The 23,710-nt window shown below is 41.3% G+C and overlaps 1 protein-coding gene across 3 annotated transcripts in view; it reads right to left on the bottom strand.

Moving 5' to 3' along the window:
- Positions 1 to 20,861, bottom strand: part of erich1 (glutamate rich 1) — a 28,639-nt gene extending 7,778 nt beyond the window's left edge. The window contains exons 1-5 of one of the 3 annotated variants that reach the window (XM_071366376.1): positions 20,505 to 20,861; positions 19,932 to 20,072; positions 19,558 to 19,704; positions 3,330 to 3,716; positions 2,455 to 2,649 (exon numbers count right to left, since the gene is read on the bottom strand). In XM_071366376.1, the coding sequence (XP_071222477.1) occupies positions 2,455 to 2,649; positions 3,330 to 3,716; positions 19,558 to 19,704; positions 19,932 to 20,072; positions 20,505 to 20,523 (889 nt within the window). In that variant the 5' untranslated portion in view covers positions 20,524 to 20,861. The remainder of the gene's footprint in view (positions 1 to 2,454; positions 2,650 to 3,329; positions 3,717 to 19,557; positions 19,705 to 19,931; positions 20,073 to 20,504) is intronic. The other 2 variants (XM_071366377.1, XM_071366378.1) reach the window with 2 other exon arrangements.
- Positions 20,862 to 23,710: the final 2,849 nt, after the last annotated feature.

Below are 23,710 nucleotides of genomic sequence, written 5' to 3'. Positions count from 1 at the left end.
CAATAACAAAGAGTTCCAAACCTCTCTGCCAATAACAGCTAGTTTTCAGATTTCCCCTCCCACTCAGATCACTCCCAGACAGTCCAAGTAAAATTCTTGCGTGAACTGCTCTTTGCTAAGAAATTATTTCTGACACTAATTCATAACCATCACAATAAGGTACATAATGGTTACCCAGAAATGATTTGATATTAAGATGAAAGCGGCAGCATTTGACCTTTAATGACTAATTACGTTTTGGTGGAATCCACAAAGCTTGTCCACATCTGAGGAGCAGGTGGAGGGACCAGCAGGAATAAGCTGTGTGGTTTTAGTTTATAGTGAGTCTATAGTAGGGTTCCCCAACTGGTGGCCCACGGGTGGTATTATTTGACCACCCAAGTGTTACATTTTTATTGTTCGACATAAGTCTGTAAAAACACCAGGAAATCAGCTCCAAGTGACTTTCATTTTGGACATCTGTTCCAAAGTATTCACACACAAACACGTGATCATATACAAATGTAAGCAAGTTTTGAAATTATTATGTTCTAGTCAAATATATATCTTCATGCAGTCAATTTGCAGTCTACAAATTATGTTCTGATCCCACGACCAGCCACCCGAGAAAAAAAATTACGAAAAATCGTCCCGCTTCCTGAATCTAGTTGATGATCCCTGGTCTATAGAGAGTCCACTATGGGAACTGATCACAGGTCTGGACTGGAGTTTGTTTTCCTCTTCAGAGTTGATCATCACTATGACCACCTGCTCAGCCGTGCCCTGAATCCCCTGGACAGGACAGTCGTATAACACACTGCAGTAGTATACTCTGCACTGGGGCCAACCAGGTCATCACTGATCTTATCAGTTAGATTTGAACTGGCCCAAAACACACACGAGACCATCTCATTCACAATTTTCAGACCTGTACAAAGTCTGCTCTCCTGGCAGCTCTTGAGTAAAACACCCGGTGGCAGGAGATAGTGGGGACTGTCAAACTGGTTTGTGTTTGGATAGGGGAGAGCATGCATGTATAGGTAAGGCATGCTAATATGGCCAGACGAGGGCAGGTATGATTAGGCGACTGGTAGTATGGACTAGAGGTCGACCGATTATGATTTTAACGCCGATACCGATTGGAGGACCAAAAAAGGTCGATACTGATAAAAATTGGCCGATTTTTATTTATTTATATAATGACAATTACAACAATACTGATTGAACAATGAACACTTATTTTAACTTAATATAATACATAAATAAAATCTATTTAGTCTCAAATAAATAATGAAACATGCTCAACTTGGTTTAAATAATGCAAAAACAGTGTTGGAGAAGTGCAATATGTGCCATGTAACAAAGCTAACGTTTAAGTTCTTTGCTCAGAACATATGAAAGCTGGTGGTTCCTTAACATGAGTCTTCAATATTCCCAGTTAAGAAATTTTAGGTTGTAGTTATTATAGGAATTATGACGCGTCGACTATTTCTCTCTATACCATTGGTATTTCATATACCTTTGACTATTGGATGTTCTTATAGGAACTTTAGTATTAGGGACTTTAGTATTACCAGCCTAATCCCGGGAGTCAATAAGCTTGAAGTCATAAACAGAGCTGTGCATCAAGCATTGCTAAGAGCTGCAGTAAAGTGCTTTTGAATGAACACTTACAAGCCTGCTGCTGCCTACCACCGCTCAGTCAGACAGCTCTATCAAATCATAGACTTAATTATAATCAACACACAAATACGAGCCTTTGGTCATTAAAATGGTCAAATCTGGAAAATATAATTTAGAAAAGAAAACGTTTATTCTTTCAGTGAAATACGGAACCGTTCGCAACGAGCCAGGCGGCCCAAACTGCTGCATATACCCTGACTCTGCGTGCACAGAACGCAAGTGAAGTGACAATTTCCCTAGTTAATATTGCCTGAACATGAATTAGCAGCTAAAAAAATAAATAATAATACATTTAAAAAAACACTTCTGTGTATCGATTTTAAGAAAGGCATTGATGTTTATGGTTAGGTACATTTGTGCAACAAATGCGCTTTTGTTAAATCACCCGTTTGGTGAAGTAGGCGGTGATTCGATGATAAATTAACAGGCACCGCATTGATTATACGCAATGCAGGACAAGCTAGTTAACCTAGTAATATCATCAACCATGTGTAGTTATCTAGTGTTTATGTGAAGATTGATTGTTTTTTATAAGATAAGTTTAATGCTAGCTAGCAACTTACCTTGGCTCCCTTGCAGCCACAAGGTCATTTTGATGCTGCATTCGTGTAACAGGTGGTCAGCCTGCCACGCAGTCTCCTCGTGGATTGCAATGTAATCAGCATCCAAAAAGGCCAATTACAGATTGTTATGAAAACTTGAAATCGTCCCTAATTAAATCGGTCAACCTCTAGTATGGACAGGTGAGCTCAGACAAGAATAGTTAAGGCAAAACCAGATAAGACTACTCACTAGGAGACATGGTAGAGCTGTTCTGGAGCTCTTGCAGAGCCTTGGCAAGCCTCTCAGTGTCCTGTTGCTGCACCAGGGACTTGAGGCTGTGGAGTTGGGCCAAAACAGGAGGGGGGAATGTTCCATTGGACAGACTGGTCAGAAGGCCCTCCACTACCACTGAGGACACATGGAGCCTGCCTGCAGGCAATGAGCCTGGAGAGTGTGAGGAAAGAGGAGATGCTATTACTCCACCAACCTTTCAAATATCCATTACTGAATGGGAATGTGCTAAGCAGGATGTTGGTAATTCAATCATATGACAGCAGCAAAATGTCTAATACCTTAACAATCGTCAGGTCTATGTTGAGACTGAGGTACATAATAAAGGACAGGAGAATTTCTTCCAGAGGCAAGTCAGGGAGGGATTATGCCAGACCAGACGACAGAGCCTGTACATTAGGAAGTAACCTAAACACCTCAGACCTTAAAATCTCCCATGGTCCTCAAGTTGGGACCATTTTTTGGGTTGTGCTCTGCACACTGCTCCTCAAATTATTTATTTTCTGCCAATATGAAGGCTATAAAATAAACTATGCTTCAGCACTTGAAGAGCATGGGCAAAACCCCCCTTTCCCTATATAGTGCACTACATTTGGCCAGCTCTTAGGAAGACTGAGCCAGACTAACCCTATTCCTGGAGACTACTGTCCTGTAGGTTTCCAGTCCAACCCAATCTAGCGCACCGGATTCTAATAATTAGATGGTTGATAAGCTGAATCAGGTTCGTTACAACTGGGGTTGGATTGAAAACCTACAGGAGGGTAGATCTCCAGGAACAGGGTTGGAGAGCTCTGGCCTAGGCTGTGTGTGACCGTATCTGGGTTGATACTCACGATCAGACACGTAGATCTCCTGTGTGGTCCTTAGGAAGTCCATCACTTCAGCTGCTCTTCTCTGCTTCATCTCTTCATCCTCATCCTCCTGCCCATTCCCCTCTCTCTGGTAGGTGAACTCCAGAGCTGCAGCGCGGGGCATCAGACCCAGAGACAGGAGCTTTTCTTTGTGGCGTTTCTTCTTTAGCTTCCTCCTCTTGTTCTTGCTGAGCCGCTCTCCTTCCTTCTCCGTGGGGGTCGGAGCCATGGTTGGATCCCCAGGGTTGGAGTCTGTAGCCTGTCCCGCGACTGTCCCTCCTCCTGGAGCTGTTGTTCCCTTCCTCTTTCTTCTTTTTCTCCTCAGTCGTTGTCTTTCTCCCTCTCCTTCAGACTCATGAGTGTTCTCATCTGAAGGGAAGAAGAAAAAGTGAGAGCTTGTTAACTAATCTAGCATTCATTTGGCTGTGGTGCGTCAGTCCCTGTGATCCATATTCATAACTAATATCCATTTCATAGCACTTGGAATCAGCCACCTTCAACACCATGTCTATCCCACCTTTGACATAAGACTTTGTTTATTTGGTAGCAGAAAGTTTATTCAGCCAAGCAGCACCCCTTGGATTGATGCCTGTCTGGGGCTCGGATAGCACTGAAGTCAAAAGCTGACTGCATCACCTTCCCCTGTGGTAAAGCTGGGCCCCTGCCCACACAGAGTGTGGCGGCTGTTCCCCAGAGTAACTGGTGGGTGGAGAGGCTGTCTGGGATTGAGCAACCCAACCAGTCTATACACTCCAGTACCCCCTACTGCAGAGCATGCATGCGCACACACACCACTCTCTTTCTCTAGACTTGAAGCAGTTTCAAGAGCTTTTTGGTCTGAAAGAGAAACTGCCACCATATGGCCAGCTGTGCAAAGAGTGCGACAATAAGAATCTTTAAAAAAAGGTTGTGTTAAGTATCAATTCTCAGCTGTGAAAGGAGATCGAAATTGTAAACAGCACAAATAAACAGCCGGTGATGATTATTCACAGCATTTCCATAAAACGAATCATAATAAGCATGTAGGAAGCGATTTACTGTTGGTGGCAATAAGTGAATGCTGCAACAGATGTGGGGCAAAGCGGACATGGCTTGATAAAAGGTGCATAATGCAGCAAATGTGATTCAGCAAGGTCCAGCTCAATAGTCTCTCAAAGAAACAGGATGTCCTGTAGAATGAGGATGGACATGCACACAGTCCATTTTATCATGACTTAGACTGTTCAACGGGTAAACTGCAGTCAAATGAATGTGAGTCAGTGTTCCCTCTAGTGGTCATGTACTCTAGTGGTCAGGGATCAAACCACAGAGCCATTTTCTGTTTACCATCAAATGTCCTTAGAGTGATGCGCTCGCATCCCGACATCAAAAAGCTCTGCAGCAGGATAACTAATGCTGGTATCGGGACCGTGACAAATTTAAGAGTGAGTGATAACCATGAAAACACGCAAGACTGATGGCTTTAGCCATGTTCAACAACTATTCTTATTCTGGATTTATCTAGCTCTATCTAGCTTTATCCAGCATTATCTACCTTGCCTCTCATTTACCTTGTGTTTGAATAAAATCCACTATATGCACTGAGCTTGTCTGATGCTTCACAAGCACTGTTTGACTAAATAATTAAGACACAAATGACTCAAGAAGGAGCCTGATGGCCATGCTGTGTTAAAAACAAAATTACAGGGAATGCCTGTGACTGGTGAACATTGTCTTACTCTTCTCCCTGCTGCAGCGAAAAAGGCACCAGAGCACTGCAAGTGTTTCTTCGCACTGTCCGTGCTGAAGCTTGCAACATATCAGCTATTTCGTTTCTTACTTGTTTCACTGACAAAAGTGGTTACCGAAATCCCTGATTTGTTTAGGAAAAACATTGCCTATTTCCTCAATCATTGCTCTCTTTACGTGAAACATGTAAGCATCTCATGCACGTGACCAATAGGGCCTGATCTATAGCCTATCAATCACATCAATAAATTGATTATATCAAACTCCGAACACTAACGCGTGACAGCAAACTGGATGCGGAGGTGGTGAAAAATAAACTCTAACCTGGAGAATGTTTACTGGTTGCTCAGAACGGAAAGTCAGATGTGTGGAAGACATTTGACTTAGTTGTGGAAACTATTGGAGATCCAGAAAAAGGAGGGTATAGGAACAAACGTTGTGGGAGTAGTGTGATGACAATGACAATATTTTTTCTGACTATTTGGAACAAAATGTAAACACTAAATAAATGAAGTGTACCAGAGTGTCTGTTCTAATGAAATATATACACCCCCCCCAATTCTTCTCTGCAGATCCTCTCAAGCTCTGTCAGGTTGGATGGGGAGCATTGCTACACAGCTATTTTCAGGTCTCTCCAGAGATGTTTGATAGAGTTCAAGTCCGGGCTCTGGCTGGGCCACTCAAGGACATTCGACGACTTGTCCCGAAGCCACTGCTGCGTCGTCTTGGCTGTGTGCTTAGGGTCATTGTCCTGTTGGAACAGGTTTTTCATTAGCTCTGTACTTCGCGCCGTTCAGCTTTGCCTCGATCCTGTCTAGTCTTCCAGTCCCTGCCGCTGAAAAAAAAACACAGCATGATGCTGCCACCACCACACTTCACAGTAGTGATGGTGCCAGGTTTCCTCCAGACATGATACTTGGCATTCAGCTCAAAGTCTTCAATCTTGGTTTCATCATGGTCTGAGAGTCTTTAGGTGCCTTTTGGCAAACTCCAAGTGGGCTGTTATATGCCTTTTACAAAGATTTTATTGGTCACATACATGCGTTTAGCAGATGTTATTGCGGGTGTAGTGAAATGCTTGTCTCTAGCTCCAACAGCGCAGTAATATCTAAGATGGTTGTCCTTCTGGAAGGTTCTCCCTTCTCCACAGAGGAACTCTGGAGCTCTGTCAGAGTGACCATCGGGTTCTTGGTCACTCCCCCTGACCAAGGCCCTTCTCCAATTGCCCAGTTTGGCCGGGCAGCCAGCTCTAGGAAGAGTCCTGGTGGTTCCAAACTTCTTCCATTTAAGAATGGAGGCCACTGTGTTCTTGGGGATCTTCAATGTTGCATCATTTGATGTACCCTTCCCCAGATCTGTGCCTCGACACAATCCTGTCTCGGAGCTCTACGGACAATTCCTTCGAGCTCATGGCTTGGTTTCTGCTCTGACATGTACTATCAACAGTGGGACCTTATATAGACAGGTGTGTGCCTTTCCAAATCAATTTACCACTGGTGGACTCCAAGTTGTAGAAACATCAAGGATGATCAATGGAAACAGGATTTACCTAAGCTCACTTGAGTCTCATAGCAATGGGACTGATACATTTGTAAATAAATACCTTATGTTTAGTTGTAATAAGTTAGCAAACATTTCTAAAATAACTTTTCGATTTGTCATTATGGGGTATTGTGTGTAGATTGATGATTTGTATTTAATCAATTTTAGAATAAGGCTGTAACGTAACAAAATGTGGAAAAAGTAATGAGGTCCACACACAACCAGTCAAAAGTTGACACACCTACTCATTTAAGGGTTTCTTTTTTTTGTTACTATTTTCTACATTGTAGAATAATGAAGACATCAAAACTATGAGACACATATGGAATCATGTAGTAAGCTAAAAAAAAGTTATTCAATTCAAAATAGATTTTTCAAAGTAGCCACTCTTTGCCTTGACAGCTTTGCACACTCTTGGCATTCTCTCAACCAGCTTCATGAGGTAGTCACCTGGAAAGCATTTCAATTAACAGGTGTGCCTTAATATGTGGAATTTCTTTCCCTTTTAATGCGTTTGAGACAATCAGTTGTGGTATACAGAAGATAGCCCTATTTGGCAAAAGATCAAGTCCATATTATGGCAAGAACAGCTCAAATAAGCAAAGAGAAACGACAGTTCATCATTACTTTGAGACATGAAGGTCAGTCAATCCGGAAAATGTTAAGAACTTTGAAAGTTTCTTCAAGTGCAGTTGCAAAAACCCTCAAGCACCAAGATGAAAATTGCTCTCATGAGGACCGTCACAGGAAAGGAAGACCCAGAGTTACCTCTGCAGCAGAGGATAAGTTCATTACAGTTAACTGCACCTTAGATTGCAGCCCAAATAAATGCTTTAGAGTTCAGGTAACAGAAACATCAACAGTTACGAGGAGACTGTGTGAATCAGGCCTTTGTGGTCAAATTGCTGCAAATAAACCACTACTAAAGGACACCAATAAGAAGAGACTTGCTTCGGCCAAGAAACACAAGCAATGGACATTAGACTGGTTGAAATCTGTCCTTTGGTCTGATGAGCCCAAATTAAATTGTTGGTTCCAACCTCCATGTCTCTGTGAGACGCAGAGTAGGTGAATAGATGATCTCTGCATGTGTGGTGCTTTGCTGGTGACTGTCAATAATTTAATCAGAATTCAAGGCACACTTAACCAGCATGGCTACCAGAGCATTCTGCAGTGATACGCCATCACATCTGGTTTGCGCTTAGTGGGACTAGCATTTGTTTTTCCAACAGGACAATGACCCAAAACACACCTCCAGGCTATGAAAGGGCTATTTGACCAAGGAGAGTGATGGAGTGCTGCCTCAGATGACCTGGCCTCCACAATCACCCGACCTCAACCTAATTGTGGGAACATCTTCAAGAATGTTGGAAAAGCATTCCTCATGAAGCTGGTTGAGAGAATGCCAAGAGTATGCAAAGCTGTCAAGGCAAAGGGTGGCTACATTGAAGCATCCAAAATAGATTGACTTGTTTAACACTTTTGGTTACCGCATGATTCCATATCTGTTATTTCATAGATTTGATGTCGTCACTATTATTCTACAATGTAGTAAAATTAAACAAAAACCCTTGAATGAGTAGGTGTCCAAACTTGACTGCATGCAAACTACCGTTCAAGTTTGGGGTCACTTCGAAATTCCCTTGTTTTTGAAAGAAAAGCACATTTTGTCCATTAAAAATAACATCAAATTGCTCAGAAATACAGTGCAGACATTGTTAATCCAAGTATCATTTTAAAAGGCTAATTGATCATTAGAAAACTATTTTGCAATTATATTAGCACAGCTGAAATTAAAGAAGCAATAAAACTGTCCTTCTTTAGACTAGTTCAGTATCAGCATGTGGGTTCGATTACAGGCTCAAAATGGCTAGAAACAAAGACCTTTCTTCTGAAACTCGTCAGTCTATTCTTGTTCAGAGAAATTAAGGTTATTCCATGCGAGAAATTGCCAAGAATCTGAAGATCTTGTACAATGCTGTGTTACCACTCCCTTCACAGAACAGCGCAAACTGGCACTAACCAGATTAGAAAGAGTGGTAGGCCCCGGTGCACAACTGAGCAAAAGGACAAGTACATTAGAATGTCTAGTTTGAGAAACAGACACCTCACAAGTCCTCAACTGGCAGCTTCATTAAATAGTACCCGCAAAACCCCAGTCTCAACATCAACAGGGAAGAGGCAACTCCGGGATGCAGGCCTGGACAGAGGAACTCTGCCTAGAAGTGTCTGTGTTCTTTTGCCCATCTTAATCTTTTATTTTAATTGCCCAGTCTGATATGGCTTTTTCTTTGCAACTCTGCCTAGAAGGCCAGCATCCCGGAGTAACTTATATAACTCAGCAAAAAATAAAAATGTCCTCACTGTCAGCGGCATTTATTTTCAGCAAACTTAACATGTGTAAATATTTGTATGAACATAACAAGATTCAACAACTGAGACAAACAGGTCCAACAGGTCCCAGACGTGCTCAATGGGATTTAGGGGCTCAATGGGATTTTTCCGGGCTCTTTGCTGGCCATGGTAGAACACGGACATTCCTGTCTTGCAGGAAATCACGCACAGAACGAGCAGTATAGCTGGTGGCATTGTCATGCTGGTGGGTCATGTCAGGATGAGCCTGCAGGAGGGGTACCACATGAGGGAGGAGGATGTCTTCCCTGTAACGCACAGCGTTGCGATTGCCTGCAATGACGATAAACGCAAATCCGACCATCACCCTTGGTGAGACAAAACCGCGACTCCTCAGTGAAGATCACTTTGCCGGTCCTGTCTGGTCCAGCGACGGTGGGTTTGTGCCCATAGGCGGCGACGTTGCCGGTGATGTCTGGTGAGGACCTGCCTTACAACAGGCCTACAAGCCCTCAGTCCAGCCTCTCTCAGCCTATTGCGGACAGTCTGAGTACTGATGGAGGGATTGTAAGTTCCTGGTGTAACTCAGGCAGTTGTTGTTGCCATCCTGTACCTGTACTGCAAGTGTGATGTTCGGATGTACCGATCCTGTGCAGGTGTTGTTACACGTGGTCTGCCACTCCGAGGACGATCAGCTGTCCGTCCGTAGCGCGGTCTTCGGTGCCTCACAGTACAGACATTGCAATTTATTGCCCTGGCCACATCCGCAGTTCTCATGCCTCCTTGCAGCATGCCTAAGGCACATTCACACAGATGAGTAGGGACCCTGGGCATCTTTATTTTGGTATTTTTCCAGAGTCAGTAGAAAGGCCTCTTTAGTGTCCTCTAAGTTGTCATAACTGACCTTAACTGCCTACAGTCTGTAAGCTGTTAGTGTCTTAATGACCGTTCCACAGGTTCGTGTTCATTAATTGTATATGGTTCATTAAACAAGCATGGGAAACAGTGTTTAAACCCTTTACAATGAAGATCTGTGAAGTTATTTGGATTTTTACGAATGATCTTTGAAAGACAGGGTCCTGAAAAAGGGACACACCCCACCAAAGTATACAAAACAACACCTGCTCTTTCCATGACATACACTGACCAGGTAAAAGCTATGATCCCTTATTGATGTCACTTCAATCATTTACATTTACATTTAAGTCATTTAGCAGACGCTCTTATCCAGAGCGACTTACAAATTGGTGCATTCACCTTATGATATCCAGTGGAACAACCACTTTACAATAGTGCATCTAACTCTTTTAAGGGGGAGGGGGGGGTTTCATCAGTGTAGATGAAGGGGAGGAGACAGGTTAAAATAAGGATTTTTAAGCCTTGAGACAATTAAGACATGGATTGCGTATGTGTGCCATTCAGAGGGTAAAATGGGCAAGACAAAATATTTAATTTCCTTTGAACGGGGTATGATAGTAGGTACCAGGGTTTCCCGTGTGTATCTATTATGGTCCACCACCCAAAGGACATCCAGCCAACTTGGCACAACTGTGGGACGCATTGGAGTCAAAATGGGCCAGCATCCCAGTTGGAACGCTTTCGACACCATGTAGAGTCCATGCCCTGACAAATTGAGGCTGTTCTGAGGGCAAAAGGGGGATGGGGGTGTAACGCAATATTGGGAAGGTGTTCCTAATGTTTGGTATACTCAGTGTATATCGCCTTTACATATAAAGACTATAAAAAAGTTACATGCATTAGTGAATTGCGGTTTTTTACCGTTTAGGCTAATTATTCAAAGCTCACTTTGTTATTAATTTTAAAACAAAAATGTTTGATTGCATTTCAAAGCATTAATGACTCACTCATATGCTGTGTGATGACATGAACAAATGAATGATTGATACAGTGCTTCCAGAAAGGATTCACACCCATGGACTTTGCCACAAAGTGGTAAAGCTTGAATTTAAAACAGATTACATTTAGATTGTCTCTGGCCTACACACACACACACCCCCAGAATGTCAAATTGGAATTATGTTGTTCAAATTCATTAAAAATGAAAAGCTGAAATGTCAAATATTCAACCCCTTTGTTATGGCAAACCTAAATACACGGAGAAAATGTTTGCTTAACAAGTCACAACTTATATGAACTCTGTGTGCAACAGTGTTATGACTAACTCATCTCTGTACACCACACATAATTATCTTTAAGGTCCCTCAGTTTAGCAGTGAATTTCAAACACACAATTCAACCACAAAGACCAGGGAGGTTTCCAATGCCTCACTAAGAGGGGCACCCATAGTGCCCCTCAGATGGTAGATGGGTAAAAAAATTTAAAAAGCATAAATTGAATATCCCTTTGAGCATGGTGAAGTTACACTATCCAAAGTGTAATTAGTATCAATACACCCAGTCACGACAAAGATACAGGCGTCCTTCCTAACTCAATTGTCGGAGAGGAAGGAAACCGCTCAGGGATTTCACTATGAAGCCAATTGTGACTTTTAAAACAGTTACAGAGTTTAATGGCTGTGATAGGAGACAACTGAAGATGGATCAACAACACTGTACTTACTACACAATACTAACCTAATTGACTAAACGATAAGGAGGAAGTCTGTACATAAAAAAAATATTCAAAAACATTCATCCTATTTGCAACAAGGAACAAAGTAATACTGCAAAAAAATGTGGCTAAGCAATTCACTTTTTGTCCTGAAAAAAGTTATGAGGGGTAAATCCAACACAACATATTAGTACCACACTCCATATTTTCAAGCATAGTGGTAGCGTCATTATGTTATGGGTATGCTTGTAATCGTTAAGGATTAAGGACTGGGGAGTTTTCAGGATAAAAAAATAAAACATAATGGAGCTACGCATCACCCAGGGTCTGCTTTCCACCAGACACTGAAAGATAAACTCACCTTTCAGCAGGACAATAACCTAAAATACAAGGCTAAATCTACACTGGAGTTGCTTACTAAGAAGACAGTGAATGTTCCTGAGTGGCATTGTTAGTTTTGACTTAACGCTACTTGAATTTTTTTCTCGTCTTCTCACACCGCTGCTGTCTCCGCCGCATTGTTCGCAACACCAATATGCTGGTTAACTTTGCTATTATGTCCATAGAAACATAGGGAAAGGAGCCAATTCAACGGCGCACAGAAGATGTTTCAGTACCACGGACAGTGACTGCTATCCAACGCGAGAGAAAGCATATACACACACTAGTGTTGCCCCATTATTTTTACATAATATAATCATATACAATTTCAGTATACCACATCTAGTGATGACTGTGCCTGCAATGGATTAGTCCACTGAGACAAGCATGAATAAGACAGGTGTCTTGTGCACCATGGAAATAAATATCAATTTGCGACCCTGACTAAAGAAATCTTGATCGACTAAAAGCCTATTGACCAAACAATCGACTAAATGGGATCTGCCCTACATGGGTCTATAGTAATGTTGGCAGGAGGGATGAATAGTAAGGTCATCCACGGTCTCTCTGAGTACATCTAAGCCACTGATAAGATATCAGTCTTGGCTAGTTTGGTCACTTACTTCACACTTTCTAATAAATGCAAGGCCTTGGGAGGGGGTTGAAGGAATTTGGCTTTTTGAAACAAATTTCTTGTGACATGAACAAACAGGCCCAGAACAACTCAGACAGTAGCTGGAAAAGACAGTGTAATAGAGTTAACTATGCTAACAACAAAAAACAGCAGGTCAGAACTAGGGCTGCGGCGTTCCCGAAATTTCATCAGCCGGTGATTGTCAAGCAAATAACTGCCGGTCTCACGGTAATTGACCGTTAATTAACATAAAACACATTTAGCTTCCACACATTGCATCAGTGGCTTGTAAGTTCACCTTTGGAATATCAACAAAAAAAATTAAGTCTAGTAAATCCATGTAATATAGCCTTCACAATAAATCCATTATTTTACAGATCTAAAATAACATGAGTTATTTATGTGCTTTAGTTGCGATACAAATGTTGGGCTATGTGTTTTGATTTTTAATACATTCTAAGGCTGCATTATGCGATTAATGATGATTTGGAAAAAATTGCATGAAAGGCATGAGCTCTACTTTTTTTGTGTGCGGGCTGTACACACTTCATCAGTCTCTTATTTACAATTTGACAAGCACTTGATAATGCCTCGATTTTCCCGGCGGCATCCTCTTTGTGAGGCCGTAATGCCACCCCAAAAAATCCATGCCTTTAGCGGCCAGTGGCAGTTGTGCCCTTGGGCTGAATATAGAAATGTTAATTCCTTTATTCCCTGTGTCGTGTCTTTGCTATCGTTAAATTGAAGACTTATAGCTTTTATAAAAGATTCCTGTAATTAGGGATTACGCTATCACTTGAGTAATAACGTAACTAATTAACTATGAATTCGAGGGAACCAGGGAAAGTTATTAGATTACAAAGTTATAATTTCCCAATATAACCTTTCAGATATTTTCATATCTGATCATAGTCTTCTAATTAATGATTTATTTACTGTACCTCACGTTAGTCTCATTCCAAACGTCGTAAATTGTTGATTATCTGCACGAACCCAGTCTTCACTATGAGTCATCCATACATCAATTGTCTTAAATCATTTATTTATTACTAACTAATTAATTCACAGAAATGCATAAACAAACAAACAAACTTAAAATAGTTACATGAAATGATAGGAGAAAATATGCCCTAGTGGGCTGAACCGGCATGGCGGCTGTTAGACAAAGGGAAAAATGGCGTTCGACTAAGAATTCACTACAGAGTCCATAATTATAACAACTGACATGCTAATCCTTACACATGAACGCTCACTCATTCGGGAACAATTGCAATCAACATATATATATTTACACTCGGTGTGTTGTCTTGATCGTTGGAGAGAAGTTCGTTTTGTTGGAGTTCCTTCTGTCGTAGTTATTGTGGAGAGTTCAGAGTGACATTCGTTATAGAATGGATGTTTCGGCGGTTGTCTTTCTTCGCGTCCAATGATACCGAATTCCTAGCTGCAGACTAGTAATTAATATCAAAGACTTGTTCTTATTCTGTCGGTATCGATAGTCTAAGAGTTTAACCACGTGGGATGGTTAAAAGATTCAGCAGTCTGGTCTCAAACCTTGGCCCTCTCTTTATCGAGGTAAGCTGGTCTGCAACCTTTGTCCTCTCGTGATTGAGAGAAACATGGTCTAATGGTAATTTCTTAGAGTTGGCTTTTATTCAGATAGCAGAGAGGGGTGGTCCCATGGTCTCTGACCCAACTGGCTCAGGGCGGTCCTTGGATTTAGTTCAAATACAACAGGGATTTGTATTTTCCTTCATTAAACAGTTCAAAATCATATTACACAATTATACAAACAGTATCATACTCACTCATTCATTTTATACAACAAACAGGTGTAAACCTCATATCTGAGGTTATTATATAAACAGCGGTATGGTAATGTGGTCCCACAGTCTCTCCTGAGTTTCCCACATGGGGACAAATGGACATGTTAATAGCTGGGATCTTCACCGATCTTTCCTACTTTTGCAGGAACATGAAATATGTTCGTACCCCAAGTTCTGTGAGGTGGAAGAGAATTCCTTTGTCCTGAAAGTTTACCCTCTGTCTATAATACTGTTGGCCATGAGGAGATTCTCAGGAATTTACGACATCTCTCTGTGATCACCGCATGGGTTGTGGTAGGAAAGGGAGAGGCAGGGAGAGGGGGATGGGGTTTGCAGTACCCAAGCAGGCAACATCATGACACCTGCGTGCTCCGAAGCACCTCTCAATCACATAGCTTTCCGTCACGTGATCAAGTCTTTCTCACAGGCTACAAGTGAAGACAACTGGGTGTGTCCTTATCCAATTCCGAGGCGCATATTGAAGATGTTGGAAATGTCCACATTTACTTTGTCAGCCAACAAGATAAGTAGGCCTAACAAACGGCAAAAGCACTAGCCTATGGCAATCTTTTTTTATTTTATTATTTTTGTTTTTTTACCGTTATTTTACCAGGTAAGTTGACTGAGAACACGTTCTCATTTGCAGCAACAACCTGGGGAATAGTTACAGGGGAGAGGAGGGGGATGAATGAGCCAATTGTAAACTGGGGATTATTAGGTGACCATGATGGTTTGAGGGCCAGATTGGGAATTTAGCCAGGACACCGGGGTTAACGTCTTACGATAAGTGCCATGGGATCTTTAATGACCTCAGAGAGTCAGGACACCCGTTTAACGTCCCATCCGAAAGACGGCACCCTACACAGGGCAGTGTCCCCAATCACTGCCCTGGGGCATTGGGATATTTTATTTTTAGACCAGAGGAAAGAGTGCCTCCTACTGGCCCTCCAACACCACTTCCAGCAGCATCTGGTCTCCCATCCAGGGACTGACCAGGACCAACCCTGCTTAGCTTCAGAAGCAAGCCAGCAGTGGTATGCAGGGTGGTATGCTGCTGGCAATCTACTATCCCTATAGTACAAAAGTTGACTTATTCTATTCTGTGCGAGAAATAAATATTCCCAACATAGTCTGGGACAGTTGTGGGATGCGATAGAGCCCAAATTAATACAACCACTAGCATCCCCCAAAAGAATGTACGCAATGAGGCAGATTAGAATGTTTAGCTTAAAATGTTTAACTATTAGCTTAGCTTATAATGTGAAGAAATAGCCTATGCGCACACAGCAGTAGGCTAAAAGCACCAATGTTCCATTAGCAGGAAAACACCATTATCAAAAGTGGCCACAAATGCAATTATGCATGTAATGCTTTTATTAGAAAAAGGTGCATTTTTATGGTGAAAATGATCTTCCCCAAACTAGAAACTCACAGGCAGCCTATGTATGCCAGTTAGGCTCAACACCAGTTATAAGGCAGATTAATGTGCTTAATTTTAAGTAGCCATTTGGCCACTTTAGTTGTGATACAAACCTTATCAAAACATTAGCCTATGGGCTAGGCTAAATGAGGTGTGCTACTATGATTTGAATGGGTTACATAAAAAGGCATGTGCTCTTTCTTGCCTTACTGCACAAGCTGGACATCATTCACAAGTGATAGGCTAATATTGTCACCCAAAATATTCCTGATTTAATCTGGTCTTTACATTTACAAAATAATGTGTGAAATTTGTTTTGATTTAGAATGGACCATTATCTTGCATCTCTCTTAAAACAGGAAAGAATACATGTCATCTATGCACTTAAATAGCGAATGGAGGATGCTTTTCCAGTGGTTATTTTTCATGCCAGCCAGGTAGGCTATACTCCTGTTGTAAAGAGAAGCAATGTGTTTAATATTAGGAAAGTTGATAATTAAATAGTCATCCTTGCCTATAGAAAGCTGATGGTATCCTCTTAACTTCTCTAGGTTAGGGGGCAGCATTTGGAATTTGGAATGAAAAGCATGCCCAAATGAAACTGCCTGCTTCTCGGGCCCAGAAGATATGATATGCATATAACTGGTAGATTTGGATAGAAAACACTCTAAAGTTTCCAAAACTGTTAAAATAGTGTCTGTGAGTATAACAGAACTGATTTGGCAGGCGAAAACCTGAGAAATCCATTCGGGAAGTAGTTTTTTTTTTGGTTTTGTAGTTTTCTATTCAATGCCATTACAGTATCCATTGACTTAGGACTCAAATTGCAGTTCTTATACCTTCCACTAGATGTCAACAGTTTTAGAAATTGTTTCAGGCTTCTATTCTGAAAAATGAGGAAGTAAGAGCAGTCTGAATGAGTGGACCCTAAAGTGTCACAGAGCTTTTTCATGCGCACGACCGAGATTGTGCCTTTCCTGTTTACCGTTTATATTGACGACGTTATTGTCCGGTTGAAATATTATCGATTATTTAGGCTAAAAACAACCTGAAGATTGAATATAAACATCGTTTGACATGTTTCTATGAACTTTACAGATACAATTTGGATTTTTTGTCTGCCTGTTTGAGCCTGTGGATTACTGAAGAAAACGTGCGAACAAAACAGAGGTTTTAGGATATAAAAAGACTTTATCGAACAAAAGGAACATTTATTGAGTAAATTAATGTCTGCTGAGTGCAACCATATGAAGATCATCAAAGGTAAGGGATTAATTTTATCTCTATTTCTGACTTGTGTAACTTCTACTTGGCTGGTTACTGTTTGTAATGATTTGTCTGCTGGGCTATGTTCTCAAATAATCGTAAGGTATGCTTTCGCCGTAAAGCATTTTAAAAATCTGACACCATGGTTGGATTCACAAGAAGTTCATCTTTAAACCTATGTAAAATATGTTTTGTTTTCTGAATTTTTATAATGAGTATTTCTGTATTTGAATTTGGCGCCTAGCAGTTTCACTGGCTGTTGAGGTGGGACGCTAACGTCTCACGTACCCAAGAGAGGTTAATAGAGGCCATCAATCGGTTCTCTAAAGCAATTCGATAGACTATAGAAATGTTGTGCAACATGAGCTCTCATGAAGTGTTTGATTAGATTTTTGATTAGATTTGCATTGATTTCAGAGTGATTAGTGGGACAATAGAGTGCCAAGTACCAGGCAGTTAGCAAGTTTGGTAGGCTACTAATGACCATCAGCAGCATCAGAGCTTGGAGAAGCCTAATTACCGTGACTAAATGGTCATGTGCATTTGACTGCCGTCATGACTCGTGACCGCCGGTGTAGCGGTAATACTGTCACCGTAACAGCCCTATTCAGAACCCAACAACAATCACCAGGCCATGTAGGCTAAGAGCAACTAGGCTCTCTAAAATCATTGTAAACATTGCTCTTACAGTGTCAATGTTTTATGATTAAAATTCATTATTCCATAATTTGAGTATTGCTGAGCTTCTCTCCATGCCTCTTTTTAGTTGTTTTTGCTAAATATTTAGCATGTGTGCGCACTGTGCATTCAGATTTTCCCATAAGTTGGCCTTTTAAAATATGCAATATTTATGATGACTTAATTTGTTTCTTAGGCCTAGATGGTAATTAGAGCAGAACTGCTTCATGTGTACAGACCTAGCAGCTGATCTACATGAAAGTATTTTAAGACATTATTCAAGGTAGACACCTTGCCCAGCTAAATGTTAAAGGACTTGTAACCAAAAAATAAAAACATTTATGACTATGAGGTTGTCATGGTGTACTTTGCTTTCTCCATGGTAACAGATACCTGCAAGCGTAGCACAGAGCCACAAACATTTGCTCACACAGACCATTTCAGGACTGCAGAAAGAAGCTAAAAACCACTCCCCTATTCCACCTGTACCGCTACAAGACTAGGCCTAATGGCTAACTTGTACTACTTCTAAAATAATCTAAATGTGTTTATAAAGCCTTTTTTACATCAGCAGAGTCACAAAGTGCGAATACATGAACCCAGCCATCTGATGACCAAGTATGTAAGAGAAAGCACTAATAGGCCTAAATGGCTGACTAGTCCATTATAACAGGCAAATATAGCTGCATTGAGTATACTTCGAAGTCATAAATTCTTGAGTTTCTAGAAAAACATACATTAAGTCTTCAAATTAATGAGAAATTTGCTGAAGGTGTTGCCCAAGGCTAATTTCTCTACTGTCAACTATTAATATAATCTAAACAGTTTGTCAGGTAGCCTAAACCCCTTTACCTCTCTGGCAGGCAGATGCTGACTGAATGAAACGGACTGGGTTAGTAGTGGATATCCTGTCAGGACGGCTTAGAGCAGGTTGTTCAGCTAGTTCTTTGATGCCAGGGAAACATTCACTAAAACACATGGAATGTGCTGCATTACATCTTAATGCTGCAATATGTAACTATTTGGACGATACTAACAAATTCTTATAGAAATGTGAGTTATAGATCTTTCATTCTCATTGAAAGCAAGTCAAAGAGGTAGATATGTTCTATATGCGCTTTTTCTATGCTTCCAGTTCATACATTTAGTTTTTGCATCTTTTACTTTCAGTTTTGTACACCAGCTTCAAACAGTTGAAAATACAATATTTTTGGTTATTGAAAAGATATATTTCAGAGGTTTAGATGGTACAATGATTCTCTACACATTGCTTGTTGTCACAACCTGAAATTAGACGATTAGAATTTTAGCAACCAGAAAATGGCGGAGTGATTTCTGCATATTGCACCTTTGTCTACTGATCATACATCACAAAATGATCAGCTCTGTGGTGAATCAATGTCAACTGTTGAGCCTAAAATGGTTTCAATGAGTCCTCACATAAGCCAAATACCTTTAGATAATCACCACGTATCTGTAATAATAACAACATTTGACCTTGAGAACACACAGCATTAAATGTGAATGACAGTGGGTGGTCTGATCCATTTGGCACAGATTGCATTCAGATGGGATTTGTTCATCAGTACACTCAACACAACCATCTCACATTTATCAACTAAGGTCTTGGATAAAAATATTTGTTCCCGCTTTAATCTCCCCACAACTGGACTGGAAAAGACAATAAAAGAGAGTGATGGTAATACTGAGTTGGACAGAGGAACTGAGGAGAGCCCCTTCTAGTAAATCCCCTGCTTTATGGCACATCTCTGTCACCACAGTCCATAAATGTAAGATTATAGCCCTCTTACCAGCTGGGTCTTCCACAGTATTTATGCATGCTGGCTGAGAGAGCGTGACAGATCCCTCTGCACCTGTCTTGTATTCTGCAGGGGGAGCTACGACTGTGTACATTCGTCTGCCTGGCTGGGTCGAGGATGGTATTATCCCTTCATCTCCTGAGACACAGAGAAAATGAGAAAGAAAGAACATTAGCTATACTGTAAGTGTTTGGCGATTGGTTTGGAGGTGATTGTATTGTAGGCTATATAATTTCCGGACTGTGACACCAACTTATTTGGAAGTAATAAAAAGTGGGTGATGTCTCACTTCGCTTAGCTCCGGGAACAATATTTCTAATTCAATTGAGCATAACTCATTTAATGAAATATGTTACTCTACTTACCAGTGATAGTGCCCACCTCTAGGCCTGCTTTTTGTTTCACAGAGGACTTTTCGAGAACAAACTCGGGGGGTGAAGAGCTGGGTTCTTTCTCAGGCTTGGGAGGTAAGGGGTACAGCCTCTGAAGAACTTTAGACTGGAATACTGAAACGTAGTTGACATTCTTAACATTACTTCCACATTGCTGCCCATGTCAAGTACAAGCCATCTAGGGTATAAATACATGTTTTGCTAATTACACAATTTAAATTGAAATGATTTAATCTCAATAACTAGTAGCTGATAGATCAAAGTAAAATTCACAAAAAGCATAAATTATTTATTAATATCAGAAGCCTACAAAAACGAAACGTGATCCAACGTATTCACCGATATAACGTTAAACATCAGCGAAGGTATCACAAAAACACGCGGGATTGATCGGTCAACTTGGCGTTTGTTAACGCTCAATGAGTTGCGCGACAGTAGCCTGCCTGGCTAACGGGACAGAAACTAGCTACAAGTACAGACTAGTAAAAACTAGCTACATCTGGCGTTTAATGTTTCAGCAACGACATGCGTAAATAAAGTACTTACCTTCTTTCCTATGTGCCATATCACTATATTTAACTCGAATGTAACATTAGATAAAACACACTTGTGAAAAATGCTAATGTTACCAGCTAGCTAGTTAGCATTGCTAGCTCCTGGCATCAACCCTGCTAGTTGATGTTTTGCAGCTTTGTTAAGGAACTTTTGTAATGACACCACATCATTTGCATCATTGCGATGAGAAATCATGCTCAGTTACGACTGAAAAAATGTCGCTAAATATCATTATGTGCACAGCCGCGACAGAAAACAACCAAACGAGCTGCAGCACAGACCTCAATCATCCACACATGAGGAAGGAACCAAAGATGATCCATATTGACCAGATACTGAAGTGGCCGCTCTAACAATGTGAAATGTCTTCAACAATGGAAGGCAGTCGAGAGGAGGCAAGATCAGGTGGGACCATTCTAGCCAATGAGAGGGCAGATAAGCGTGTGAACAACAGGCATAACTCCGATATAAAATGTTTTTTCTCAACGTTTCCGGGATGTCAATTGTCCTACTTATATCAGTACACTCTTAACATCCTAACCATTACGAAACTTGTATTCGATCAAATAAGCCTTACGTAGCAAATAAAGCCATTACATTTTTTGATGACCAAATTTGAAACACTCGTTGATCTCCATGCAAAATCTGCTTGGTGAGCGAAAAAAACTGAAAAAAATGGAGAATACAGATTTTGGGCCCAGTCATACCTCTTGCTTCGCTTCTTCCTCTCTGAAGGAACTGCCTGCATGACACGGTGGCTGTCTGTAGCCTAACCAACAGCTCCCCCTCTGGTCGCATCCAGTAACATCAAATCCATCGACATGCGCAAACTAAGCCAGCTGTGAAAGAAGGGTTTGACAGCAGCGCATGGACACCGCGATGTGAATATCAAATAGCTCAGCATCAGGACCAGAGTGAGCCTAGTTTGGAATGCGCGCACCCTCTGAACTTCGCTGGGAACGTCAGCATGTGAACAGGATTTGAAGAGGAGGAATTAACTAGAATGTCAGCTCTGAAGAAGGTAATTGTTTTTTAAAATCATAATGTACCTCTCATGTCATAGTTATAGTCTATTAGAAAAGTCTAAGTGTGTTGGGTTAGCAATGTTGGCAGCGCATGGATTTCGGTGTGTTTGAAAAGTCAGCGCGTTAAGCATACCCATAGATTAAGTCAGTTGGGAAATGGGTGGGTCTCAGCATCTTACCTCGAATTTGCTGTATGACTGATCAGTCTAATTTCATATCCATTGTTGAGGAATTTTGATAGATGATTCTGTTAGGAAAGATAATGTACTACTTTTTGAATTATTAGCAATTACTCATTTTCCCCTGCCTCCTTCCTAGAAATAATCTAATTTGAATGATGTTGCATTGTAGTGCAGGTGTCAATTTGTTCACCGACACCACTGTTCTCTCTGGTTGCTGCTGCATGTGCACAACTTTGTCCTGGAGGAGGATAGTGAGAGATGGGAACTTTCCAGGTAGAAAAAAAGCACTTTTTGTGAGGTATTAAACTCTGAAATGCATGCCAGGCTGATCACTAACACTTACAGTGCATCACAATCACACACACTCCTGTGAGCAGCCGCCAGACATGCAATGTGCTGCTGCTATCTGTCTGTGTAGACTATACTCAGTGGTAGCGGTGGTGGTGGGTAGTTGCCTTGCAAGCTGTCAAAGGAGAGCTTGGCTCAGCTAGGGAAGGGAGGCAGGCAGGCAGCTGTGTTTGAATAGTCAGTCTCAGTCTCTCAGTGAGAAGCTGAGAAGAAAACCTGAGTAAACATGTTATGTAATGCTTGGGTGTTGAGGACACATTGAGAAAAGCCAAGTATTCAACAACACTATCTGGGACAATAATGATCTACAAGTGCACACTGTGAGGTTTGTTTGTTTGCCACTGATCACTAGCAGCAAGACTAGATGTATTCCCATGAGGGGTGTATACACCCCTAAATTACATATCATTTGTGAATTAGGTTACATCACTTGGACTGAGGCTGGCTTATTGAAAATGTATACAGTATGATATTTGCTATTGTCAGGTATGATGATGAGTCACTAAGGCGACAGTAGTTACGATTCACAGTTTGCAGGTGCAAGTATTGACGCCCACAAAAAAGCTGTTTTGTTGTGCAAAATTGGGTGATTGAGGACAATGGGAAGAAGTGCTGTAAAATTCCTGGTGTACCATTGGTACCGTAAAGAGAGTTGTAAGTACCCCACATACCAATGAGCCTGTCTTAATTTTTAGCTCATAGTATCCCACATGTCTTTCTTCAATGACAGCCAGCTGCGCACCAGAGAGGCAGAAACCAGAGAGGCAGACCTCCCTAGATGAACAGGGAGGTCTGCTATAGTCGCAACATGGAAACTGCATTTTCTAACGTGTGGAAATATAGCTGAGAGAGAGAGAGAGAGAGAGAGAGAGAGAGAGAGAGAGAGAGAGAGAGAGAGAGAGAGAGAGAGAGAGAGAGAGAGAGAGAGAGAGAGAGAGAGAGAGAGAGAGAGAGAGAGAGAGAGAGAGAGAGAGAGAGAGAGAGAGAGAGAGAGAGAGAGAGAGAGAGAGAGAGAGAGAGAGAGAGAGAGAGAGAGAGAGTAATTGGGGGTTTGGCAGAGCCCTGTAGTGACAGCCAGGGGGCAAGCTCTGTGTAATGAGATAAAGTGAATGGAAGAGGTGGGCGGACCTGGAGTCAAACGAACAAGGAGTTATCAAGAGGTTGAGTGTGTGTGGTTGGGTGTGGCTGTGTGTCAAGTCACGAATTGCTTGTGCAAAAAGCTGGCAATCCGCCTGGACACTATTTATCACTCTTCCAATCACCTGCTCTTTGACTTCAAATTAGCAGCTTTTCAATGAAACTGTAATTATTCAGATGAGATGGAGAATTTCAGGTACTTCATTTTTTATTTCTCTGTCCTAGCAGGCAATTGCCTCATTTCAAAGGAAGAGGGCCTAATTAAAAGCTACTGTATGAAAAACTGTAACTCCTGGGACTGGTACTGTAGGTAGCTTGTTGTTTGAGGGAGTATCGTTTAAGATTCTTAAGCAGATAGACTCAGTTACCAGACCCTAGTGGGAGTTGAAGCAGTAACAATGTGTGTGCAACGATTTCTGGTTAAACCCAAATGTCGTACTACCTCATTATCTCTCTTTCCCCAATTACACTCCTCTCTCTCTCTCTCTCTCTCTCTCTCTCTCTC

This window comes from Salvelinus alpinus, chromosome 25 (genome assembly GCF_045679555.1).
Source record: "Salvelinus alpinus chromosome 25, SLU_Salpinus.1, whole genome shotgun sequence".
Lineage (NCBI taxonomy): Eukaryota > Metazoa > Chordata > Actinopteri > Salmoniformes > Salmonidae > Salvelinus > Salvelinus alpinus.
The sequence above is the reverse complement of the archived record's forward strand: the minus strand, read 5'-3'. Positions and strand labels throughout refer to the sequence as shown.